The sequence below is a fragment of the Artemia franciscana genome, chromosome 12 (genome assembly GCF_032884065.1).
Source record: "Artemia franciscana chromosome 12, ASM3288406v1, whole genome shotgun sequence".
NCBI classification, from domain to species: Eukaryota; Metazoa; Arthropoda; class Branchiopoda; order Anostraca; family Artemiidae; genus Artemia; species Artemia franciscana.
The window spans coordinates 27,116,579-27,136,830 of record NC_088874.1 but is presented as its reverse complement, the minus strand read 5'-3'; the positions used below and the strand labels follow the sequence as shown (position 1 = coordinate 27,136,830).

The 20,252-nt window shown below is 34.3% G+C and overlaps 1 protein-coding gene across 1 annotated transcript in view; it reads right to left on the bottom strand.

Moving 5' to 3' along the window:
- The window catches only part of LOC136033935 (uncharacterized), a 41,476-nt gene that overhangs the window by 15,033 nt on the left and 6,191 nt on the right, over positions 1–20,252 (bottom strand). The window contains exons 2-3 of the mRNA XM_065714952.1: positions 18,049–19,085; positions 6,981–7,139 (exon numbers count right to left, since the gene is read on the bottom strand). Of these exons, the coding sequence (XP_065571024.1) occupies positions 6,981–7,139; positions 18,049–19,078 (1,189 nt within the window). The 5' untranslated portion in view covers positions 19,079–19,085. The remainder of the gene's footprint in view (positions 1–6,980; positions 7,140–18,048; positions 19,086–20,252) is intronic.

Genomic DNA, 20,252 nt, shown 5'->3' with positions numbered 1-20,252 from the left:
TTGAGGAACACCAAACTCAACTTCAGACGAAAACCGGAAAAGTGAATTTACGGAAATGTTTCTACCTGACAAATAGGAAGCAAACCAAGCATGAACCTGACCTCTTACACCATTGTGTGATAGCTTATAGAGCAGAAACTCGTGTGTTAAAGAATCAAAAGACTTACGGGCATCCAGGAATAAAGCAGCAGTAATCAAACCACAGTAAAGTGAGGTGTGGAGAAAATTTATAAGAGTCATGCATGCATACTCAGTAGAAGTAGTTTACTCAGTAGTTTAGCACGGAACCCAAACTGAAAATCATGAAAAAATCTTTCAGCCTCTAGAAAAGCAAGTAGACGAGAAAGCATCGTCTTTTCAAATTTTTAGACAGCAGAGATATAGGGCGATAATTGGTTGTTTCATTTCGTGGTCCAACTTTATACAAAACAATTACTCTAGCTCGCATTTTCAGAAGAAAGAATTATAAGCTTTGTTAATGCATATATAATTGAAGGAAGAATGTACTTAACTATCATAGTTGGAATGCAGTCAGGGCCAGACGAAGAAGAACATTTCAAGCTATTTACAATCCAGGCTCTTCAACATCAGAAGAAGGAAACAACACCAACGATTTGAGACAAGGCGGCCCAAGATAAGATTTGTAATCTGGTTGAGACTGCAAAGACCCGACTAAGGAAGCAGTAGTTTTCCCATTATTGACAAAATATGATGTAACTGCTTCTTGAACAGAAGGAACACCCTCAACACCCACATCACCAACTACAAGACTTGCAGGGATAGAATATATAACAGCCCTGAGGGAAATGATACAATGAAGCCTTTTGAAAAGTATTGCTTAGTATTGAGGTATGCATAAAGTCGAAATTAATAAAGTCCTATACATTTTAAGCGATGATACGACAGCCCTATGAGGCAAATGGTACAATCAAGCCTTTTCAAAATAATTGTTTAGTATTGGGGTATGCATGAAGTCGAAATTAATAAAGTTTTATATATTTTCAGAAATTGCAGACTTAAATCAAGGATTTGTCTTGCAATTAGTTTCGTTGGCTAAGACAAACAGGCATAGAAAGAGAAAGAAAGAGAGAGAGAGAGAGAGAGAGAGAGAGAGAGAGAGAGAGAGAGAGAGAGAGAGAGAGAGAGAGAGAGAGAGAGAGAGAAGCGAACAGCCGCTAATACTCACAGGCACAGAGAGAGAGAGTCAAAAAATAAATACACACACAAAGTTAGACACACAAACACACGAAAACCGACACAAACACAAGAAAACACCCGCTCAGACACACAGAGAGAGAGAGAGAGAGAGAGAGACAAAAACACCCATATAGACAAACAGAGTCAGACAGACAAACACACACAGAGACAAGCGATCACCCACTCTGATAGACAGGTACAGAGAGAAAGACAATCAAACATCCACTCAAAAACACAAGTACAGAGAGAGAGAGACAAAGACACATACAAGAACACAGAGTTAGACATACAAACACACAACTAGAACCAGTTGCTAAAAACCTGTCAAACTTACGTAGAAATCAATTCAAATCGTCTATGTCAACCTTATTACCTAAATATTATGTCTAATTCTAATTTGGACCTGTTAAAAAAACCTTTAACTTTCAAAATCAATGAATATTTCTCAGGATACATTCCTTGATTCAAGCTTTTTTAGTATATAACATCCAACATTTCCTTAAAACAAAACCAACTGCAAGACAATTCCTTGATTTATGTCTGCAATTTCTTAAAATATGTACGGCTTTCCTTTCAAACTATTTACAATCCAGGCTCTTCAACATCAGAAGCAGGAAACAACACCATCGATCTGAGACAAGGCATCACTTTATGCATGCCCAAATACTAAGTAATACTTTTCAAAAGGCTTTATTCTATCATTTCTCTTATAGGGCTGTCGTATCATCGGTGACCAGGGGGACTTGCAGGTATATCGCAAAACGGTATACGCATCCAGGTCGTCAACAAATCATATCAGGTGCATCTCAAGAACACGTTGGGGATGGATTTGAGGCTTTCAGGTAGTAATGCAGAAGAAAATAGAAGGGATAGGGGGACTTCAAATTATGCGTTGGGGAAGGGGCTAAATATGTGTTGTCTCTGGTCAAGATCAACATTCTGGATATGAGACTTGGCTATGTATTCACGGTTGAGTAACGAGGCTATGTATCTGCAATAAAGTGGGAATGGTTAGGGACACCAATTTGGAACCTTCGGAGAGTATGGCTAAGGCCCCTTAAACGTTCTAAAGGACAAAACTGCATTTGTGCTTTAATAAGAAAAAATACTTCTATAAATATACATAGAAAAATCAAAACTGTGGAGAGTTCCAGGAATTAATATATATTACACAGCCTACTTTCATTAGTTCTTTCTAGTAATCTTGGTAAATATTGTGATTTTCGTTTTACCTTATTTTCCGTCCATGTTGTGACAAATAAAAACTGCAATATTCAAAATATATAGCCAAACGTTTTCAATAATTTGCAAATGACATTCCGGCTATTTAGATGGTTTGGAGGGAGAGGAAAGGAGGTAGCACCATTCTTATTTGTATACCTTGATTAACCTTGTGAAATTATTCTTTGTAGCGTTAATGCTGATGATTAGACTGATAAAAAACAAACTACTCGAAATACAAATTGTTTTCAGTAAAGCAAAAATGCTACAATTTTCTCCATTTATTTTTACTTTGACTTGATCATTCATTTCAGATTCTGTTCAGATTCCTTGATAGTAATCAATATTGTTCAAAGTTTGAATTATTACATGACTTTATTTTTTATTGTCTCAGGTTTTAATGTGGTTCTTTGCTTTCATTTAGGAAACTTCTTTTTTGGAAAAGTTTTTTAGCTTAATAAACTTAAGAATCAACTACATCAATTGAACTTCTGTTGAACCTTTTAGAGAAAACCCATTTATGTTAACAAATAAATGCACCAACGTTGTTAAGACAGCTATATATTATAGGAATTTCTTATTGTTTTCTCAATCGAATTGTTCCAATGTACTCCAAAGATCCGCCATATGCACGGTAAAAATGTTCGGTCTAAACTGTCCCAGTGTTAAATGACGCTTTTGTAAAATACAGACCAGAGTGTACAATTCAGGGTTATCTAAATATCGCGGCATACGTTTGAAAATATTTTGAAAAAAAAGTGACAATCTTATTCAAAATAAAGCGTTCCGTAGTCGAACTGTATAATTTACACATGTTAGAACTGACATTTGGGGAAGAGTATATCTGCGAAGCTTTTGTTTATTCTTATTCTTTCATTTTATATAATGGCGATTTAAGTTCGACGTTAGGTTTCTTTGCGTTAGTAAAAAGCCTTTTTAGAAAAAGGTTACTTTTGCGAAACAATTCCAAGCACATCACCTAAGATTAATCGCTGAAAATATTACATTAAACAGGGAGGCAACTCATGATAAACAATATAGCTAGGAGAGCATTAGGGCCGAACAGTACCTTGGGTTGTTTAAAAATAAATTGAAGATATATTGATTAAGAAAAGGTTGAGAGTTTTATTTATCTATTATGATTCATTATCTCTACTATTACTATTATTGTAGAATAGTTGATGAGAAATTGGTAACAACTTTATATCTTGGTTATGTATTTTACTGAATTTGCTGAGTTATCACAGTCATGTTATTTTTTTTTTAATTATTTGTTAAAAGATCTAATTAGCCACCCGGCGTATTTAATTTTATATCTTTTTTTGGGTGGCTATTAGTAGTTTAGCTGTAATGTTGATTTGTATTAAATAGTACGTGAATTAAAAAACAAGAGGTGAAGAGCCAACAGCTCATATGGTATGAGCTCTAGCAAAATTCTAAGAATCAATAGATTGATTTAAAAGGAAAATCAGAGGCTTAATGCCGGTCGGGATTTAAAATAAGAGGTCTGAGTCACGATGTCCTTCTAAATATTAACATTCATTAAGATCCGATCACCAAAAGTTAAAAACACTTCAATTTTTCTAATTTTTCCTGTCCCTTCAGCCCCTCAGATGTTCGAATCGGGGAAAACGACTTTATCAAGTCAACTTGTACAGCTCCCTGACACGCCTACCGATTTTCATCGTCCTGGTACGTCCAGAAGCACAAAACTCGCCAAAGCACTGAACCCCACCATCTAACTCCCTCAAAGAGAGCGGATCCAGTCCAGTTACGTCAGTCACGTATCTATGACATTTATAAGCATTTTGCAAAATTTCTGGTTTCCCCTTCCAGCTCCCCCCAATGTCAATAGATCTGGTCGGGATTTGAAACAAAAGCTCTGAGACATGAGTTCCTTTTAAATATCAAATTTCATTAAGGTCCGGTCACTCGTTCTTAAGTTAAAAATACCTCAATTTTTCTAACTTTTCCAAATTAACAACCCCTAGCTCCCCCAAAGAGAACGGATCCGTACCAATTATGTCAATCTCGTATCTATAACTTGTGCTTATTCTTCCCAGCAACTTTCATCCCGGTATCTCCACTCTAAGCGTTTTCCAAGATTTCCAGTTTTCAAGATTTCTGTTTCCCCCCCCCAACCCTCTATGTCCCCAGATCCGATTCTAATTGAAAATGGAGCATCTGAGACATAAGATTCTTCTATATATCAAGTTTGATTGAGATCTGATCACCCATTCGTAAGATACCTGGATTTCACGTTTTCCGACTTCCCCCTCAAACTCCCTTCAATGTCACCGGATCTGGTCGAGATTTAAAATGAGAGTTTTAAAGTACAAGATCCTTCTAGATATCAAATTTCATTAAGATCTGATCACCAGTTCGTCAGTTACAAAACCTAATTTTTTCTAATTTTTCCTAATTACCCCCCCCCCCCCCCAAACCCACCAAAGAGAGCAGATCCGGTCCGGTTATGACAGTCATCTATCTTGGACTTGTGCTTATTCTTTCCACCAAGTTTCATCCTGATCTCTCCGCTTTAAGCGTTTTCCAAGATTATCGGTCCCTCCCCCCCCTAATGACACTGGACCCAGTCGGGATAAAAAAACAAGAGATCTGAGTTCGAGGTCCTTCTAAATATGGAATTTCATTAAGATACGATCACTCTTTCGCAAGTTAAAAATACCTCATTTTTTCTATTTTTTAGAACTAACCCCCCCCCCCCCTCAACTCCCCCAAAATGATGATAGAAGGTAATAAGCTTACCTAAGCTATGGATGTCAGGTGATTGATTTTTCTTCTAACGATAATTTCGACAGGACCTGTCGAATTAACCTGATGATGACAGGCACAAGTCCTGTCGAAATTATCGTTAGAAGAAAAATCAATCACCTGACATCCATAGCTTAGGTAAGCTTATCATAATTATGTATGAAAGTCAGGTTGGCCTCAGAGAATATAAAACTCCCCCAAAGAGAGCAGATCCGTTCCGGCTCTGTCAATACCGTATCCCGATCCCTCCAATCTAAGCATTTTCCAAGAGTTTAGGTTCCGCCCACCCCAACATCCCCTTTACCGGATAAGGTTGAAACTTAATATAAGAGCTCCGAGACATGATGTCCTTCAAAACATCAAATTTCATTAAGATCCTATCACTCCTTCGTAAGTTAAAAATACCTCATTTTTCAAATTTTTCATAATTAACCCCCCCCCCACTCCCCCAAAGATAAAGGATCCGTCCTGGTTATGTCAATCACGTATCTAGGACTTGTGCTTAATTTTCCCACTAAGTTTCATCCTAAACCCTCCACTCTAAGCGTTTTCCAAGATTTTAGGTTCCCCCCTCAATTCCCCCAATGTCACCAGATCAAAGCGGAATTTAAAATAAGATCTCTGAGACACGACATCCTTCCAGACTTCAAATTTCATTAAAATCCGATCACTCCTTCGTAAGTTAAAAATACCTCATTTTTCTAATTTATTCAAAATTAACCCCCCCCCCAAATCACCCAAGCAGAGTGGATCCTTTCCAGTTATGCCAATCACGTATCTAGGATATGTGCTTATTTTTCCCACCACGTTTCATCACGATCCCTCCACTCTAAGCGTTTTCAAAGATTTTAGGTGCCCCCCTCAATTCCCCCCAATGTCAACGGATCCAGTCGAGATTCAAAATAAGAGCTCTGAGACATAATATCCTTCAAAACTTCAAATTTCATTAAGATTCGATCACTCCTTCGTAAGTCAAAAATACCTCATGTTTTCTATTTTTTTTAAATTAAGCCCCCCCCCCCCACTCCCCCAAACAGAGCAGATCCGTTCTGGTTATTTCAATAACGTGTCTAGGTTACCATCAAGTTTCATCCCGATCCCTCCACTCTAAGCGTTTTCCAAGATTTTAGGTTCCCCCTCCAACTCCCCCCAATGTTAACCGGATCTGGTCGGAATTTAAAATAAGAGCTCTGAGACACGATATCATTCCAAAAATCAAATTTCATTAAGATCCCATCATCCGTTCGTAAGTTAAAAATATTTCATTTTTCTATTTTTTTCTAAATTAACCTACCCCCCCCCCCCACTCCCCCCCCCCAGATGGTCAAATCGGGAAAACGACTATTTATAATTTATTCTGGTTCGGTCCTTGATACACATGCTAAGTTTCGTCGTCCTAGCTTGCCTGGAAGTGCCTGAAGTAGCAAAACCAGGACAGACAGACAGACAGACAGAATTTGCGATTGCTATATGTCACTTGGTGCATACCAAGTGCCATAAGAAAAAACCTAACTTGCTTAGCTGTGTACTCATTGAACTCTGAATTAATGTTGAAGTTTAAATCAATAATTGCAAAGCTCAAGACCCAGCAATTATATAGGTACTACTTCCACTTGAACATCTTGGCGATAGACCTACACTGTTGGTCCAAACAAAGTGTGCTGGTCCTGAAATCGTATGTTTTTCTGAAGTCCCTCTATTAAAGATTATACAGTAAAAAGAAGAATAAGAAGATAAAACTTTCAAGCTTAAGAGGAAAATGAGCAAGGTGTCTGAAAGAAAATAATTACCAGTAGTATTTCGGTCTAGCCTATGCACAGTGTAAAGCTTGTCAACTTTCATCATCTTTGCAAATTCGTCCAAATAATTGACTAGCGATAAATCCTTGTGGTCACCTGCCGTACCGTGCACTGCCATTCCATATGGTTTGTTTAATGCCAGCAGGTCACCTAATAGATAAAAACTTTAATTTATACTGAGAGGATTATATGAAAGCATATAGTAAGTTTTATACAAAAAGGAAATAGATGATGTGGTCATGAATTTCTCAAGCAGAAAAAGAAAGTAAGAACGATTATCATCTTGGAAGAGAAATCTTGTGACTTTCGACCGAATCGATCCTAGGGTTGTTGGCGCCCGGGGGAAAAACCAATTAGAGCGCTCCCTTCTAATTCAAATATAAGCAAAATAATTCGAATCAAAGAGAAAAATTTGATCAAAGTGGGTGACCCACCAATCGTGGTGCCCTTACAGCTACGGCGCCCAGGGTAGCTGACCCGGTCCACACCACCCTTGTACGGATATTATCCTTGAAGCCGCACAAAACTTGTAAAAAATTGTCATCTTGTGCTTGTGTGAGATTTAATGCATGTTTATCGAGAGTCCACCCGTTATGACGACTGACCAGCTGCATTGAAATATTTCAACTGAACGATTAAAATCGAATATCTTTCAAATCTTAAAAATTCTCTTTTGTCTAGTAAGAGAATGCCAAGTTTCAGAAAAACAAGCTTTAACTGTTAAAAGCTGTTCTGCAACTTGGAAATTTAAGACGACTTCATTACAGAATAAATATAGTTGTCAAATAAGCATATAGTTATTTTTTATTCTCATTATACCTTTTCCTTCTATTTGTAATTCAAACAGCAAGTCTACATTTTCAAGCGTCCACTACACAAGAAACGTTTTAAAGAAAAAACAACTGTGTAAATCAAGGGATAGAGTAATTAGGAGAACAGTGGAAACTCAAAGAATTTTTGTATGCAACGGCATCTACTTTATGTAGAAAAATATATACAGCGGCATCTACTTTATGCACGAAACTAAAATCCCTGTTGTGCTATCTTGGATAAAAAATATGAATGGATTCAACATTTCTCAACTCGATTGCATAAAACCAAGGTACATTAGACATATTTATCACATTTTAGATCATACGGTCAGATCCTCGATCCCTTTCGAACGTATGCCCTACGATAGTTCCACCTGTAAAAGGTCGGAGATATTTTCCAAAGGGGAGGGGGAATAATCATGAAGAAATACATTTTAGAACCAGAATTTTAAATTACTTGGGGTATAATTTAGATCAATCTCAAAACGATTGACCCCCCCCCCCCCCGTCGCATCCAACCTGTCTAGGGGTAAAACATAGTTCATAATAATACACTAATAACTCTGAAATTCTTCCTTTCAAACCAATGCCGTTCGACTGGTCCCCCTGTAAAGGAGAGCTGCCATGGCATCATCTTTTTATTTTCTGAAATGATATTAGTTAGAAAAATTCTAAGAAGTGGTTATACACTTATTTATTTTTATTATTTTTTTTACTAGGATACACTGGACCAAGGCAACAGGTTTATTTCTAGAAAGATAAATGACAAAAACCTGAAAGAAAAAATTGGGAATCTACATAATATCACTTTAATTTAGCAAATAGAGCAGAACATTGTGTTAGCTAGTCTTTAGGCTAGAGGCACTGAAAGATTTTACATCTCAGTCAAACATCATCTCCCCTGTCCACTCTGATGTAAATTTGTCATTGCCAATGCAGCCAGTACACAAAGATCCACTTAAGTAATCATTTTTCCTTTCTAAATAATCATTTAAAAGAACGTGAAATATGTGTCTTCATTTTGGGCACAAAGATATTTTATTTCAGATTATAGAATAAAATGTATTTTATTCCCTGAAACTGCTTTTACCTCCAATAACATGTTGATATTGATAAAAAAAAAATAAAGCAAACAATTTAAAAAACGAAATGAAAATAATATTGAACACAATGGTTTTAGCATTAAATTACTCCAAAATTAATATAAAAAAAATCAAGCGATTGTGGTATACTAAACTTGACGTGTCTTGCTTTTATACTGATTAATAATGGAACTTACAAATCCAGTCAGTACCAATTCAATGATAAAAATATCTAAAAATATCAAATCTAGCAGACAGATATACACAAAAGCTATCATAGAAAACAGGATAATATTTCAGCCTATTTCAGGAAAGAAATAAATTCTCCTCAAGGATTAATCTATTAGACCCGTCTTCCGGGTAAGCATGAGATATTTAGGTCCGAAAAAGCATTTGTTGGTACTCTCACAACAAACCCCTCTACCCAAAAATAACCATCCATGGTAAACTGTATATTTTTGACTTTTCTTATCCAATGGTAAACTGTCTATTGGTAGGCAGCTCTATCGTCTGTAAGTCGTAGTGGGTTGACAAAGCAGTAGTTTTTGAAATTGTTTGTCACTGAGGTGGTGGGTCCTGATCCATTCTTTTGGCTATTGAAAATTGTGTGAGACAGCACAAGACGTCCATAAATTGGAGGTGATCAAGTCTGCATAGTTGTTGGAACTCTTTTCTCCGAAGAATTGGGTTTATTTGTTAAGCTTTTCAAGATTCCTTTTACTACTGATTTTTATTCAAGTATAATAATTCAACAGTACAACACACGATTTTTGTTTCAAAAACCACAAGGTGTCTTCTGTCTTCTGTATTTAGAGGTCGTGTATGGATATTAAACGTTGGGAGACATTTGTTGCATTTTCGAATTAATGTATTGCAACAAAACCTGCATCAAAACGCAAATAAACAAGCTCAGCTACAAAACCAAAACTCCCAAAAGAATAGAGTTCTATAATTTACGCTTTCTCGGCCGCCTCTGATGAGCAGACCACTCCCAGCCACCACATTTTGCCATCAATAGCTTAATACACAGATTATGGCGATGCAAAAAAATGAGGTGGATTATGTCTAAAAATTGTTTCAAAAAATGCTCCAGTCAAAAGTTTGAAACTCAGTAAAACTAGGCCTGATTTATACACCCTAAGCTTACTTACATTTTAATCAGAAAACATTTTTCCATAAAGAAAATTAGGGAATTAATTCTAAGACTAGCTAAATTACAGTTAAGCAGCAATTCAAAAATAAATCGAGCATAAATTATGTTCAGTAAATAAATGCAGCCCAAAACAAACAGAAATTAAAATGATAATCAAGTCGAACCTAGTACGAACACCTAATACTCAAGTCACTTCCGAAATATTGCTGATACGCCCTCAGTGTTCTCTGAAACTTTCACCTTAATACTTTTAGCATTTTCGGTCACATAAAATCAAAAAGGCTTTCTTTTCTCAATAACAAAACCTATATTCAAACAATAGGCTACTTGTATGACTTAAGAGCCCTTGCCAAAAGGGCTGTGGGAGGGGATAGTTGTCATTTCATCCTCGGAGGCTAATTACACCGATGCACCCCCCTCCCCAGCTGAACTTTAGTTATTTGAAAAATCTTGACAAAACTAAGATCAGCCTGCATAATTCAAGCACCCACAAAAAACGGGTCAGTTTTCTTTAGTTTATATTTGCCTTAATGGTACCATATGGCTCATTTTTCAGTTTTCAAAGTTATTTTCAATTGATTTGGGAAAATTGCTGCCAACTTTATCGCCACACTCCAAGATTTTTGGCGAAATTACACCAATGCACCCTCATCCCCAGCTTAACTTTAGTTCTTTGAAAAATATTGACAAAACTAAGATCAGCCTGCATAATTCAAGCACCCACAGAAACGGGTCAGTTTTCTGTAGTTTATCTTTGCCTTAATGGTACTGTATGGCTCATTTTTCAGTTTTCACTCTCATTTTCAGTTGATTTGGGAAAATTCGTTCCAACTTTATCGCCCCCTCAAAGATTTTAGATGAAATTACACCACTGCAACCCCCTCCCTAGCTGAACTTTAGTTATTTCAAAAATCATGTCAAAAACTAAGATCAGCCTGCATAATTCAAGCACCCACAAAAAAAGGTCAGTTTTCTTTAGTTTATCTTTGCCTTGATGGTACCGTATGCTAATTTTTCCGTTTTCACAGTTATTTTCAATTGATTTGGGAAAATTGCTTCCAACTTTATCGTCCCCTAAAAGATTTTTGGCGAGATTACGCCACTGCACCCCCCTCCCCAGCTGAACTTTAGTTAATTCAAAAATTATTTCAAAACTAAGATCAACCTGCATAATTCAAGCACCCACAAAAACTGGTCAGTTTTCTTTAGCTTATCTTTGCCTTAATGGTACCATATGGCTATTTTTCAGTTTTCACAGTTATTTTCAATTTGATTTGGGAAAATTGGTTCTAACTTCATCCCCCCCCTCCAAGACTTTTGACGAAATTACACCACTGCATCCCTCTCCCTAGCTCCCTAGAAATTTTGTTTGTCTTCACATGCCGTTGAATATACTTATAACAAAAGAAATTCACATGGACATTTTTGACATACGAACTGAAGGTGATATGTTAATCATGTATCTGTTACTGATTTGAAATCTGTTTCTGATGATGAAAGTTTCATGTTTCTGATTTAAGTTACTACTTGAATTTAATATTAAAAATATTCTGATTTCCAGCTGTTTAAGTCAATGACTGAGTTTAAAAAAATTAATAAAAGCACTTTTGAGTACAACAAACTCAGTTACTTGGTAAATTCCGAATGTTTTATTTGTTAACGAAATATCAAAAATATAATCAAAGCACTTTTGAGTGCAACAAACTGACCTAATTGGTAAATTCCAAGAATTTTGCTTACCCACTGCAAACCAAAAAATCTAACAAAAACACTTTTCAGTACAACAAACTCAGCTGGTAGGTAAATTTCAAGTCTTTTAGTTGCTGACTTCATATCAAAAATTTAATAAGAGTACTTTTGAGTGCAACAAACACAACTAGTTGGTAAATTATGAGTGTTTTAGTTGTCAACTGCGTATGAAAAAATTAGAAACACTTTTGAGTACGACAAACTCAGCTAGTTGGTAATTACTGAGTCTTCTAGTTGTTTAATAAGCTTCAAAAAGTACATTTAATAAAAGTACTTTTGAGTACAACAAACTCAGCTACTTAATAAATTCTCAATGTTTCAGTTGCTGCCTCAGTATCAAAAATTCAATAAAAACATTTTTGAATACAACAAATTCAGCTAGTTGGTAAATTCCGAGTATTTTAGTTGCTGGCAAACTACCAAAAAAATTAATAAAAGCACTTTTGAGTACAAAAAATTCAGCTAGCTGGTATATTCCAAGTGAATTATTTTCTGACTGGGTTTAAAACAAATGCTGAATTAAAGCACTTTTGAGTACAACGAACTCAGTCACTTAGTAAGTTTCGAGTGTTTTAGTTGCAGACTGAATATCAAACATTTAATCAGCCATTTTTGAGCACAACAAACTGAGATAGTTGGTAGATTCTGAGTGTTTTAGTTAACGACCCTGAATAAAAAAATAAATAAAAACAGTTATGAGTACAACAAACTCAGGTAGTTAGTGAATTCCGAGCCTTTTATTCTCTAACTGTACATCTAAACAAATTAATAAACATACTTGAGTACAACAAACTCAGCTGGTTGGTAAATTTCGAGAGTTTTATTTATCGACTGTGTATCAGAAAATTTGCTAAAAACACCTTAAGCTACACCAAGCTCAGTTAGATGGTGATTTTCAAGTCTTTTAGTAAGTGACTGAGCATAACAAAATTGAATAAAAGCACTTTTGAGTATAACAAACCCGAGTAGATGGTAAATTCCGAATGTTATACTTACCGACTAACCATAAATTTTTCTTTGATAAAAACACAATCATTATAATTCATAGACTCACATACTGGTTGTGTAATACATTCTGTTGGGATAAATAAACTGCTACTTTTGCTATTAAGAAACAAGTCTTTATAACCTTGAGTGAAGGTGTCTAAGTTAGGTGAAGCGCTTCTCTACTTAGATACTAGATTAATAACTTCCAAGATGATTGGAATATATGACACTGAATTTATTGGCTTCAAAAAATCAACTTGTGGTGTTATTTTTGAATGTGCATTATTTATTGATTGTAGAAAATGAATAAATTCACTGTTATTACGGGAAAATGAACTACAATGTGTTTGATTAGGATAGAAGCTTGTGAAGTATTATTTTACGCCATATGAACAGAATGGGATTTTATGACCAAGTGACTACACAATATAATAAATGTGGTAAATAACTGAGTACTTTTCAGGAAGAAGTCAGAGAAATATACGATTTTTTGGGATCAAAGCGCTGTATGTAAAGCGTAATGTACTGAAGAAAAACTTTTAATCCAAAACGGTGACCCCTAAATTCCACTTTCCAATTTGGAAAAATTTAAATGTCCTAAATTTGAAGGGGCTTATCAACATCCCGAAGATAAGGTTAGGTTCTTTGCGCGCTGGATTACTGGTTAGTGTATATGACACAGTAAAAAATATGTTATATCATGAAAACCCGTTTGTAGATGTATAATAGTGAAATTTAAGTACTATTTTTTATGTAAATATGTGTTTTTTAAAAATATCATTATGATGATGTTTAAGCAAAAAACATCAGTACACTTATTTTATCTTTATTTTTAGAACAGTCATGGTCCATAGATAAAACCCTAGTCTAGGAATATATCCCTCCCACCAGTCAAACGTGATGCAGGTCAGGGCTTTATTAATATTTTAGGAGAACCCAACGTTATATCAGGGACATATTTCAGAGAGCCTGTTACCAGAAACAGTAACTAATTTCAAACTAGTGGAATGGATCAAAAATATTAAATTAAAATATCTTTTTACTGCAATTGAAGCATCTGTAAAGGTCATTACCATCATTTCACCGATTCTCATGATTCTAGCGCGGTCAATTTAGAACAGGTGGAGATTGAAATAGATGAGAAGAATCTAGAAGAAGAGAGGAAAAAATACTGAATGAGATGGAAATAAAGTAGAATGGAGAGAAACTTAGTTTTACATTGTTCAAGTAATAAATTAGTCAAAGAAAGGGCGCCTTTACCACCCCACAAAAGCTCAAAAGCACAACGAAGGTATTGGAAAAGGAGGTAGATATACTAGAAACTGATCACGAAGAGCAAAATAAAAGATCAAGAAAAGCTACGAAGAGTCTACGGAAATTTTTATTCTTTGAAAAATGACAGAGAAGACACATATAAAAGAAATAGGTCATACAAAAATTCATGATCACCACCAGTTTATCACTTTATGCTAAATGTCATAGCTGATGAAACTTAAAAGAACGTTTTGGCTTTTATATTTTTCTTTTTTAACCATATTAAATTGGTGTTAGATTTTCATTGGAGCTGAGTTAAGGAGTAAAAAAACTGAAACAGACTTTTTCTAATGGTCAGGAGATGTATGAACAGGAGGTCTTCATCAGAAATTTAATAGAAGCTCTTTGAGTAAAAATAACTAAACTAGCTGGTGAATTCTGAGTGTTTTAGTTAAAGACTGAGCATGAAAGATTTAATAAAAGCACTTTTGAGTAAAAACAAACTCAGTTGGTCGGTAAATTCTGAATGTTTTAGATGTTGACTGAAAATCAAAAGAAATTAATAAAAACACTTTTGAGTGCAAGACACTGAACTAGTCGGCAAATTCCGTATGTTTTAGTTACCCACCCAGTATAAGAAAATAATAAGCTAGTTGGTATATTCCAAGTCTTTTTGTTACTGAGTGGGTATCTAAGACTTAATAAAAGCCCTATTGAGTACAACAAATTCAGCTAGTTGGTAAATTCCGAGCATTATATTTACTGACTTTGTATAAAAAATTTAAAAAAAGCACTTTTTAGTAAAAAAAACTCAAATAGTTGGTAAATTCAGAGTGCTTTAATTGCCAATCACGTATAAAAAAATTTAAACACTTTTAATTACTACAATTTCAGTTAATTGATAATTATCGAGTCTTTTAGTTGTTGATTCGGTATAAAAAAAAATCCACAAAAGCAGTTTTGAGTACAACAAACTCAGCTACTTGATAAATTCCGAGTGTTTTGGTTCCTGCCTGGGTGCCAAAAAATTTTATAAGAGTACTCTTGGGTTCTGATTCAGGTAGTTGGTAAATTCCGAGTGTTTTAGTTCATCAAAAATTTTAGAAAAGCACCTTTGAGCACGACAAACTCAGCCGGTTGGTAAATCCCGAAACTAGTTGAGCTTGGTGTACTTAAAGGTGCTTTTATTAAATTTTTTATAAGCAGTCAGTAACTAAAACTTGGAACTTGCCAACTAATTGAGTTTGTTAGTGTTTTTATTAATTTTTGATATGCAGTCAGCAAATAAAAGACATGGAGTTCACCAGATAGCTGAGTTTGTTGTACTCAAAATTGTTTTTTATTAATTTTTTTATATGCAGTCGGTAACTAAAACATTCAGAATTTCCAACTAGCTAAGTTTGTTGCAACCAAATGTGCTTTTTATTAATTTTTCGATTATCAGGCAGCAAATAAAACACACAGAATTTACCAACTAGCAGACTTTTCTTGCAATCAAAGGTGCTTTTATTAATTTTTTATATTCAGTCAACAATTAAATCATTGGGAATTTACCAGATAGCTAAGACTTTTTTGTACTCAGAAGTGTTTTTTATACCCAGTCTGTAACAAAAACACTCGGAATTTACCAACTAGCTGAGTTTGTTATCCTCGAAAGTGTTTCTATTGAATTTTTATACTCAGCCAGCAACTAAAACACTGGGAATTCATTAAGTAACTGAGTTTGTTGTACTCAAACATGTTTTTAATAATTTTCTTTATTCTCAGCCGCCAACTAAAAGACTTTTAAATCACCAGCTAGCTGGGTTTGGTGTAGTTAAAGGTAATTTTATATTTTTTTGTATACAGTCGGTAACTAAAACTCCCAGAATTGACCAACTAGCTGTGTTTGTGTACTCAGGTGTTTATTAATTTTTTTAGATGCAGTCAGAAACTAAAAGACTCGGAATTCACCAATGAATTCAGCTGAGTTTGTTGTACTCAAAAGTGTTTTTTATAAATTTTTTTATACGCAATCAGTAACTAAAACACTTAGAAATTACCAACTAGCTCAATCTGTTGCACTCAAAAGTTCTTTTATTTAATTTTTTAATACTCAGCCAGCAACTAAAACACATGAAATTAACAGATGGCTGTGTTTGCTGCAGGCTACTCAAAAGTACTTTTATTAAATTTTTGTTTTGATACTCAGTCAGCAACTAATTCAATCAGAATTTACCAACCAGCTGAATTTGTTTTACTTAAAAGTGCTTTTATTACTTTTTGGCACTTAGCCAGCAACTAAAACACTTGGAGTATACCAACCAGCTAAGCTTGTTATACTCAAAAGTGTTGTTACTGAACTTATGATACTCAGCCAGCAACTAAAACACCCAGGATTTATTAAGTAATTTAAGTAACTGAATTTATTAAGTAACTAACTTATTAAGTAGTTGTAGCACTCTAAGGTCTTTCTAACTTTTTGGATATGCAGTTGACAACTAAAACACTCGAGATTTACCAACTAGTTGACTTTGTCGTACTCAAAAGTGCTTTTATTAAATTTTGTATATGCAGTCAGCAACTAAAAGACTTGGAATTTACCAATCAGCTGAGTTTGTTTTACCAATAAGTCTTTTATGAAATTTATTATTATGCAGTCGGTAACTAAACACTTGAAATTTACCAATTAGTTCAGTTTGTTGCACTCAAAACTGTTTTTATTAATTTTTGATATTCACTCAACAACTAAAACATTCTAAATTTATCAAGTAACTGAGTTTGTTGTAGTCAAAAGTGATTTTTTTTTATACTCAGTCATTAACTAAAACACTCGGAAATCAGAATATTTTTACCATCAAATTCAAGTTACAACTAAAATCAGAAACATTGAACTAGATATCTCACATTCTGAGTAAATCCAATTAAGCACATTGAACCAGTTAAAACAATTTAGGGCTTGTATTATTTCAATCATAAGACCTTCATAACAATGCTTAAAATATAGCCAATGTTATTAATATCGTAAACAAAATTGGAAAAAATTCCTAAGCAAAAAATTTGAAAAAATTTCCAAGCTAAAAAAAATTGCTTAAGTTACAAAATATCTAAGTCCAAAAAAGGGGATATTCAGGGAAAATATACCATACTAATTGATTCATTGGGAACAAAAGTTTGCCGGTTTACTTTATTCAAGCGGGCATCATAAAAAAAAAGGTGGCAGACTTGTTGCTTATTGATTCATTTTTAATTCTATTCTCCTTATAAAACGAGTTTAAAATCCCACCAAATTACATTTAAAAACCAGATTTATATCCACTTAATGAAGGTTGAAAAATTACAGCCATTGACCATGCTGACTTATGTAAATTAACCTAAGCTACTCACGGGAATATGTAAAGTAGGCGCGATGTGACCGGATGCACAGATCTGGATGCTAGAACGCAGTCACAAGAATATGTAAATTAGGCGCGCTTAAGGGAATATGTAAATTAGGTGCAGTGACAGGAATATGTAAATTAGGCGCAGTCATGGGAATATATAAATTAGGCGCACTCATGGGAATAAGTAAATTAGGCACAGTCATTTGAATATGTAAATTAGGCACAGTCATGAGATTCTTAACGTATCTACTGCTAATATTGTATGTGAAAAGTCCTTTTATGATGCCCCAATCATAATCTACAAGCTTTCAGAGGTTGTAAATAGGTTCAATAAGCCAAAAACAAATAAACGGGTTTCACAACAAATTTCAAATGCCTATAACTCTTAACTGGAGCATTTCCCATAAACAACTGAAGAAAATATTATGTGTTTTTCTTATAAAATCTGAACCCTCAAACTGCAGAGGATACCATTTAAATTTCCAATGTTGCTCCTTAGCACCCCATAAAGGGAAGACAGGAGTTCCTCCAACCCATGATCACTACTGAAATTTGGTTTTCAAGATATTTAGGACTATCAAAATAAAAAGGAAATCCTGTATATTTATAGCCCAAGAAAAGACACACATATTATTTTAGAAAAAGGAATCACAACCTTACCCTCATTATAGATCACATTCTCCTTTAGTACAGATAGAACTATCTCACGCGGTTCATTTCTAAGGTTATGCCATAATTTGGTAAAATTTCTCTCCCCATTTTCATCCAATCCATTATATGACATATCCAATAGCTTCTTCACCTTATCATTATTTTCAAGCACATCCTTCATGTCTACTTCACCATTGCTGATTTGTTTGGCTGTCCTGTACATTCTTATATAATCATATGCTGTTTTAGGGGAGGATGAGTTGAATTTTGACTCATTTATTTGCACCTTGGAAGACTGTATATCTAGGCCAGCACTTGAAAGTGGTGAACCTCTTGTAGGAGGTTCTGACAAGGTTCTAACTCTATTTTGTGATGACATGTCTCCAAAATAGTTCTGATCAATTATATTCATACCTTTTAATGCAGATTTGTCCAAAGGTGCTGATTTTGGGCTACCTGGTACAATATGATTATCACTGTTCCTAAAATAAATCTTATCTACTTCATTTAAGTCTGATGGCGAACTATACGATAAGTTTTTTATCTGTAATTTATCAGACTCACTAGGAGGGGGCTGAAAAAAATAGTCTTCAATATAATTTTCTTGCCCTGGAGTTTCAAAGATATCTTCATCACTTGACTCTTGAATAACAGGAACATTTTCTCCAGAATCTTCATTTTCATTTTTACTTTTTGATTTTTGAAAAGAAACAGAACCAGCAACTATAGAATTTACACAAGCATTAGCTGAGGAGGTCATATCAACACCTCCATTGTTGTCAGATAATTGATTCATACTGTCTAAGCGGATTGAGCCAAAAGATGTCAGATATACTTTTTCTTCAATCACGCCCTCATGTGCTTTTGAACCATCTAAAGTTTGTACCTCATCATCATCTTTAAAATGCTTTTGTCTTCTTATCATTTCTGCTTCTTTCCTTAAACCTGCATACTTTTCATCAAGATCAACTGAATTACTAGATTTTTGTACCTCTACAGCATTGGTCTCTTCCCAAAAAGAAGAGTCTGAATTTTCCATGTTAAACCTTAAAAAAGAAGAATAAATATTGCACGTATAGAAATAATAGATGAATAGAAATATAGAAACAAAATTCATTTTCCATTCCTACATTCAAAGTTTTACAATTTTCTAAAGACTTTTGTTGGTTAATAGCATTAGCATGTTTTTCTATAAATCTAAGGATAATAAAACAGGACTGGTCTTTTGTCAGCCATAGGCTTTACATTTAATAATTTCTCAGACCATATTGCCTTCTCATTCATAATTAAAAGAAAAATATATTAAAAGAGGCAAAATTTTAAAAAGACAATAAAAGTGGAATCGCGGTCATATTAAAGATTTTACGTTTTTTTTATATATTGTGTTTCAATTATGCACTGAACTGAAATATACTAGATTGATTTGTACAATTTCCAGGACTCCAGTGCCTCATTTAGTACTTAAAATCCTGATCTTAGAGGCTCTCTTTTTTACATCATACAATATGTCTCCTTTCCTAGCTTGTACAAATGCTTAAAAACAATGATCTTGACCCTGTAGTTGGTGTGCCTGGATTGGAAGACCTATAAAAAGCCTCCTTGTTAAAAAAGAGACTTACTGAGGTTACCAACAGTCATCTTTCATTTTGTTTTTTACTTTTCTTACTTTTAACAGAAAGTTGCAATATAAGGTAAAACTATAAGAAACAAGACTATGGCAAGTAATAAATATAAAAAATAACACAAAACAATAAGACGGGAAAACATTTTATATGGGGGCTACAACACAATTTTGAAAGTAATGATTATTGTATCCTTTTTAGAAAGAGCAGTAAAGAGGAGCAATATGGTATATTTCTTATTTTCATTATATAATTTATCTCATAAAATAAATTACCCCTTAACTAGATTTATTATCTTTATCTAAAATATTAAAGGAATCCAGCCCAAGCAGTAAGTTATTCAACAACTTAAGGGTCAGCTTTTATTGGTGTTGCACTTTTTTTTAAAATAGTGTTCTATAAGACATTTTTATTTAAGGTTGCTTATAAGACAGGAACCAGATAGGAAAATGAGGAATATACCAATGTTTTCTCAAAATTTAACATGATGACCATCACAATACTGTCACAATATATATCCAATTCTTCCCCCTGATGAGACCAGATATAGTTTTAAATTCTTTTCAAAAGCATGCTGTGTCTTGTGGGTTT